At 60.9% G+C, this 7,643-nt stretch overlaps 1 protein-coding gene across 1 annotated transcript; it reads left to right on the forward strand.

Moving 5' to 3' along the window:
- Positions 1 to 200: 200 nt before the first annotated feature.
- Positions 201 to 7,643, forward strand: LOC308100070 (NBAS subunit of NRZ tethering complex-like; the record flags this gene model as incomplete). Its single annotated transcript, XM_080448970.1, has 2 exons — positions 201 to 7,447; positions 7,591 to 7,643. One exon carries the CDS (start codon positions 201 to 203, stop codon positions 7,410 to 7,412), a length of 7,212 nt encoding a protein of 2,403 aa, XP_080305096.1. The 3' UTR covers positions 7,413 to 7,447; positions 7,591 to 7,643.

The raw sequence follows: 7,643 nt of genomic DNA on the forward strand, positions 1-7,643 counted from the left end.
TATGTCAGACCAGAGCTCTGGTCAGTCTATATAAGGTGTTGAAGGTTGGAGTGTTTAAGGTGTTGAACTGAAAGACAGGTGTAGATACAATGAAAGAGAGAAGTAATGATGGATAGACAGACTGAGAAATAGAGAGACAGGAAGAGGGACAACATACTGAGAGAACAGAGACGACAACAGAACTTCGGTAAACAGTAAACATGGCGGAAGAGAGCAATGTTGGTGAAGATGAAAACATTTTATATGATTTACTGATCAATGCAGAATGGCCACCAGAAATGGACACCCAGCTACCTGTAAACAAGGAGCAGACAACCTCTGTTATTGCGGAGGCGTTCCGTTCATTCCTTCACTTCCTGCCGTACCGTCCCTCCAGCTCCCGTCTGCCTCCTGGTCTCGTCCGGTTGGCCAACAAGCAGATCACATGGCAGCTAGCGCTGGCAAGTAACGGCAAACTGTTGGCCGTTGTTCAGGACCGCTGTGTGGAGATCAGATCCGCGAGGGATGACTTTGGCTCGACTGTTGGGAAGTGCCGGGTGCCCAGGGACCCCGGCGGCCCACAGTGGCGCAGGGTGGCATGGAGCCACGACTGCACCCTGCTGGCGCACGCCGACAGCACGGGAACCGTACGTATCTTTGACCTGACGGGCGACGAGCTCTTCGTCATCTCGCCGGTGGTCGGTTTCCCGGGGGATATCAGCTGTGCCGCGGCGGGCCTGTTCTTCCTGGAGTACACAGCAAGCGCCCAGTGGTCTGCGGAGCTCCTCGTAATCACCTACTGGGGCGGGCTGAAGAGCTACCTGGTCGGTGTCGGAACCAATCAGAGCTTCCGGGAGAACCACAGCTTCAGTTTCAGCGCCGACTACTCCCGAGGTATCACCTCGGCTACGTATCACCCTGGACACCGGCTGCTGCTGGTTGGAGGCTGTGAGTCTGGGGACGGCGGCAGGTCCAGGGCGTCACGCTGTGGGATCACAGCCTGGAGGATTCTGTCTGGGTCCCCGTACTACAAGAAGATCACCTGCCATGAGGATGATGGCGGTGCTACTAAGAGGAAGGCCCTGCCCTGCTTCAGGGTTTTCTCTAGACGAGGAGTTGAACAGGATGGCGTGTTCCGTTTCAGTCTGAGTCCTGGCGGCAGACTGCTGGCTGCGATTCACTTCTCTGGCCGCCTGTCTCTGTGGGAGGTCCCCTCGCTCAGACAGAAAGCCGCCTGGAGCCAAGAACAACAGCCGGGATTTGAGGACATCAACCCAGAGTGGGAAGCTTCACTGAAGAAAAGGAAGAAACTAAAAGAAAAGGACCAGTACCACCCGCTGTCGGATGTGAGCTGGTGGAGCGACAACGCCTTGATCCTGGCTCGCTGCTCCGGGTCCCTCAGCGTCTCCTCTGTCGGGAGCCTCCAGAACCTCCTGGGCAAGTCTTGCGAATGGTTAGAACCTGCGCCGTGCCTCACCGCCGCACACGGCGGCCGCTTCCTCGGCCTGGAGTGTGAGTTGCAGCCGGCGCAGAAGAAGAGCAGCCGCCTGGACAGCAGCCCAAGTGGCGAGGGTGAGGAGGAGGCGGAGTCGGACTCCGACTCTAACGATGACGATGAGTCACCCGAGGATCGCTACCTTGCCTATGTCAAGCTGGGCCTTTACTACGTGACGGAGATGGATTGCTTCGCCCCACCGCCACGCAAGCGGCCGCGCATTCTGGTCAAGAACTACCGGCTGGTCAGCCTGAGGTCCACCACACCCACGGAGCTTTACCAGAGAAAGATTGACCATGAGGAGTACGGTGAGGCCCTGGCTGTGGCACAGGCCTATGACCTGGACACCGACCTGGTGTACCAGAGACGGTGGAGAAGGAGCTCCGCCGGCATCGCCTCCATGCAGGACTACCTGAGAAAGATCAGGAAGCGTTCGACGGTGCTGCACGAGTGTGTGGAGCGAGTCCCTGAGAACGTGGACGCAGCCAAGGAGCTGCTGGAGTACGGACTCAGAGGAACCGACCTACAGGCCCTCATCGCCATAGGCAACGGAGAGGATGGGGGCAGGTTCACAATGACCGAGGACGCAGACTTTAACAACCTTCCTCCATACCAGGACTTCCTGTCGGCCGAGGAGGAGCTGGAGAGGAAGGAGAGGGAGATGGAGAGGAAGGAGAGACGGCACAGAAAGAGACGAGCGCTGCTGGCCCAGGTGGACTTCAGCAGGATGACTCTGGAGCAGAGGGAGCTGTGCCTGACCCGACTGAAACTACTCTCGTATCTGGACCATTTGGCCACGTACGAAGAGATACTAGGCGGCCCTCATGCTGCAGAGGAGAGATTCAATGCAGAGTTCTTCCAGAAATTCCGCAGTCAGAATATCGTTCTTTCTGCGAGAAACTACGCCAGGGAGAGCAACGTGCAGGCCCTAGAAGTTTTGTTCACATATCACGGAGCAGACGTACTGCGACATCGCCTGGCGATACTCTGCAACCTCCCAGAAACCACCTCTCCACACCAGTACGCCGCCCTACTGCCAGATGCCTGTCTGGATGACAGTGGAGAGAAGCTGTGCGCTCCATGGATCGAGCAAAGACACAGAGAAATGGACTGGTGTGAAGCCAAGGAGTGTAGAGCGGTGTTGGACCAGACGCCCAGTGACGACGATGACCACAGTTTCCTGTATGAAGAGGCTCCAGAGCTGCTGAGGTTCCGTACGCTCACACCCTCCATCCAGCTGCTGACCGACTGGTACCTGAGCAGAGCTCAGGCCATCGAGTCCAGCTCCAGGCAGGTGGACTGCGCCCTGGCGCTGGTGAGTCTGGGAAAGAAGTGCAAAATCCCCGGACTGGAGCTCTTGTGCGATGACTTGGTCACCATGGACACTCTGGTGTACGAGACGTTGTGCGAGCCGAGCGTGACGCTTCGGGACTTACAGCGGCTCAGTGAGGTCAACAAGCTCCGCCTCCTCATGAACAACTCCAGCCCGGAGCGCTATGTGAACGACGTTCTCCAACGGATGATGCCGTTCTTACATCGCTGTGAGAGTCGGGCGGACGGCAAGTCCAATGCTCTGCTCAGAGAGTACCTTGTCGATCTGGCCCGGCGAGACCTCTCCTTGCCTCTGACCATCTTCCAGCATTCCAAGCCCGACTGCCCGCAGAAGATCGTAGGGGACTCGGACCAGCTGTTGGCCTTGGCTCTGCAGTGCATTTACAGCAGCGAGAGAGACGATCAGCTCAGCCTGTGTTATGACATCCTGGACTGCCTGCCGGAGAGGGGCTACGGAACGGAGACGGACGTCACCTCGTCCCTCCACGACCAGGTGGACCGACTGGAGAAACATCTCGGCGTGGTGGGGGTGCTGGAGAAGCACGGCCTTCAGAAACCCGCCTCCTATGTACAGAACAGTCAGAACAGCGAAGAGGAAGCTCGCCGCCTGATGTTCACACTCTGTCGCCACGCCGGGCGCAGAGACCCCCCGGCCGGCGAGGCGGAGTGGCGGGGTCTCCTCCTGGACCTGTTGGTCATGCAGCAGGACGTCTACGCCTGCCTGGAAGCAGAGACCTGTCACCGGGTTCACGTGGAATCCCTGCTGTGCTCGGGCCGCGCGGAGAACGTCCGCCTGGCGGGGAACTTCATGCACTGCTCAAAGGTTAGCCGGGACGCGCCGGTCAGCCAGTCCTTACGGGGTAAAGGTCAAACGCTGAAAGTGGCCTACGACAGGAGTGTGGAGCTGGTGCTGGCTGCAGCCAGAGAATACTTCAACTCCTCCACTTCACCGACAGACCCCTGTATGGACCTGGCCACGGCTGGCCTCCAGCTCATCACAGACTGTCCCCTGGCCATCCGGGAGGAACTGGACCTCATCGGCGCCCTCCATCGGCTGGAGGACTTCGGCGTGAACATGCTGCCGCTTCAAGTGCGTCTGCGGTCAAACCGGCTGTCTGTGGTGGAGGAGTGCGTCTCTCGGTGTTCTACGGCCTACAAACAGTCTGCTACGCTGCTGCATTTGGCGGCACTCCTCCGGGTGGCGGGAGATGACGAGGCTAAGCGTAAGGGTCAAGTGTTGACCCTGCTGGCGGAGCACGCTCTCCGGTGTCTGGACTTCAAGACCTCCTACGTCCACTGTCATAACCTCATGGCCGCAGGCTACGGTCTGGGCTGGGAGGTGAGCAGCCTGCTCGGGCAAAGCGAGGGCTTCACAGACCTGGGGGCCCGTGAAGAGCTGCTGGCATTCTCCCTCGCCCACTGCCCCCCTGACGACATCCTCCGCCTCCTGGCTGCCTCCAGCGATCTACATTCTCGGGTGTTATACCAGGCGGTCAACAATCAGATGGATCCCACCGACGCCCAGAGAAGACGGGACGGAGATGAGACCGACTTCCCTCGTATCGGTGCTCCAAGCCTGGCTTTCTCTGTCGGAGCAGCGAACACTGTGGCAACGACCATCGAAGTCCTGGCCACCACGGCACTGACCACCAAGGCTGCCCTGACCGGAATCACAGACAACTGTTGGTTGAAAGACTCGCTCAACTACCTCCGGCCGATTCACGGTCAAGGCTCCGGTGACCAGGAAGGGGCGGCGGGTGAGAACGCCGACCTGGAGAGACAGGGCTGTGGCCCATTCTACCAGGAGCTGTTGGACGATCCGTATGTAGACCCGAGTCAGGACATGTACTCTGGCGGCGTGCCTCGGGAGAAATTCGCCGTGGTTCTGCTGAGCACCGGCAAACTGGCCGAAACGAAGACCCAAGGACGGTCGCCCTTCTCCTCTACAGAGGTGTTGTTGCAGCTTGCCAACGACGCTTTCGCCAGGGACCTGACGTTGGCTCTGGCCTATCTGCTGGCCCTGCCACAGGTGTTGGACGCTAACAGGTGTTTTGAGAAGCAGAGCCAGTCTGCCGTGTCCCTGCAGCTGGCTGTATACTATTACTCCTTACTGATATACTCCTACCTGGTGCCCTGTTTCAAGGACAAGACTCGCTCCCTCTATCGGACCGACCCCAGGCTGTTGATCCCATTGGTCACCCGACACGTGTCGGCACACTCTGATTGGCCGGAGGAGTTGGAGAAGCTGATAGGCCAGCTGCGGTCGTACAACGAGCGTCTGACAGAACTGACCCAAACTCAAGTGCTCCGAGGTCTGTGCCGTGGCGTGGACATCCGGCGGTTCAACGCTGACTCCGAATACAAGAAGGAGAGCATTCTGGGCCTGGCGGAGACCCTGGACGACGGCGTGTACAGGACCTCTCTGTGTCTCGCCCAACGCTACACCATCCCTCTGTGGGAGGTCTACATGACCCAGCTGGAGTTCCTCTTCACGGACAGCGGCCTCTCCACCAAGGACATTGAGAAGCGGAGCAAGTCTCTGGGGCTATTTGAAACGCTGAAGGCAGAACCACAGGCCTTCCACGACCACATGACCAAGTATGTCTTGCCCAGCGTGGAGGGCACCGACCTGGGCCGCCTGCTCTACTACTACACCCTGCTGGAGGCCGCCGGCTGTGAGGCCTGCACCGCCGGCCGCATCACGCTTCACTCCCACGTCAAACTACTCAAGAAGCTCCGTGCCGTCGCCAACGGACTGGACTACCGCAAGCTGGCCGACGGATGCTCAGACCCGTTGGCCGCTCTGGGTCCGGTCCTGACCAGCCAGAACGTGTTGTCACTCTCCAAACTGGCCCACCTCCTGCCCGTGCCCGGCGGGGGAGGGGCCACACTTCTTTCCGCCAGTGCGGTGCACGGCGTGTGGCTGCAGAGGCTCTTCTGGAGGGGAGACCCCCAGCTCCTGAATAGACCCCCGCAGAGCGACCAGGACTTCCTCCACGCGTACGACATCTGCAGCAGATACCTGGAGAGACTGAGCCCCGCCCACGCCGTCCACTTCCTGGACGACATCACGCTCTCCCCCGCGGCGGCTGATCGGCTGAGCGTCCAGGCGCGGCGTGAGGTGGTTGGGCGAGCCGGCACCGCCCTGCTTCAGCTGGGGGAGAAGTGGAAGAGGAGGGGAGTGGAGGAGGACCACGGCAAGCAGGAAGGGACAAACCCAGCCATGCTGACTTTTGACCAGGAAGGGACAAACCTAGCCGTGTTGACCTTTGACCAGGAAGGGACAAACCCAGCCGTGTTGACCTTTGACCAGGCCATCGCCCACCTGCAGCGTTCACAGGCCCACCTGGACACGCTAGGCCACGCCTTCATCCTGTCGCTCAGAGACAGCCGGCAGGCGAGGCTACGAGGCTACGGCCGAGCATACGACCACTCCCGCTCCGAGAGGTCTGAAGTGCACGAGCTGGCGGTCACCATGGCGACCGACGGACAGCCGCTGGAGCTAATCGGAGAGCTGCTGGCCGTTACGCCCCCGGACTTGGGCCTGTCGGTCCGAAGCGTCCTGCACGACGCCGTGCAGAGAGTGGTGTCTGCGCTCGGCGGCGAGGCAGACCCCCTGGTGAATTACTCTCAACCCCTTGGGGCGCTGGAGGCCATGGTTAGCGCCGTGCACGCCACAGCACAGAGCGGCGACGGCCCGGTGGTGACCTCGGACCACCTGCTGGCTTGGTTGCGACCGTTCTGCGGCGACGCTGCGCTGCCGGTATGCCGTCGCTGCGACGTTCTGCAGATCTTAGAGAACAGCTTCGGCCTCGGAGACGCAGACATCGCTCTACTGCTGCTCCACCGGACCCGGGACGTTTTGGGAGACGCACGGCGAACGGTGGAGACGGAGGACGTGGAGAACGAGGTTGGGCGACGCGCCCTCTTCAGGGAGCTGCTGGAGGCCGCCCGGACGTGGGATGAGTTTCGGACGCTCGCGCTCCTCCTCCGGGCGTGGCCGCCCATGACGACGACGACGACGGAGGAGGAGGAGTCGTCCGACCTCTGGGTGGAGTTGACCTCCGCCCTGCTGACACACTGCCCCCGGTGGGAGGAGGGAGAAGCGGAGGCGGGACGGCGGGTGTTGTTGATGATCCGCTCCCTCTACGGCACCAGACACCGGCTCCCTGAGCGGAGCGTCCGCCAGGCGGCCGCTCTGCTCCTGGCCCGGCCGGGCCTCCTGCTGGACGGCCTGAAGCTGATGGCCGAGAGCCGAGACCCTCAGCTCCTCCAGATGACCCTGGATCAGGTCAACGGCATGACGCCAGACGCAGCCGCCGCCGCTTCCCGCGACTCGGAGCTCCTCTACCTGCTCCTGGACGCCGGGCTCCTGGTGGGCTGCGTCTCCTCGGCCCTCTACCCCCCGCTGGTCTCCCTGCTCCTCTCTGAGCCGGAGGACGAGGGGGAGGGGAGGAGGTGGGACGTGGAGGAGGTGGCTGCCCAGCTGCTGGCGGGGGGACGCGGGCCGGAGGCGGGCTCTCTGCTCCTGGCCCACCGTGGGAGGAGCCACCAGTCACATGGTACCTTTGGCTCTGCACTGGCCGCCCTCAGGAAGTGGCTCTGAGCTGAGGAGTACTGGTACGAGTACTGGTAGTACTGGTACTGGTAGCTGTACTGGTAGTACTGGTAGTACTGGCTGTAGTTGTCATCATGTGTTGTGTCTTGGGCAATTAAACCCGGCGGCGCCCATCCCTCTCCAGGTTGGATGCAGTTTAACGTCGTACCCTGGACAGATTTACAAGCCGAGGACAGAGAGGGATGGAGAGAGCTGGTCAACAGATCGTCTGTGGTGCCC

The sequence above is a fragment of the Gymnoscopelus braueri genome (genome assembly GCF_963280865.1).
Source record: "Gymnoscopelus braueri genome assembly, chromosome: 14".
Lineage (NCBI taxonomy): Eukaryota > Metazoa > Chordata > Actinopteri > Myctophiformes > Myctophidae > Gymnoscopelus > Gymnoscopelus braueri.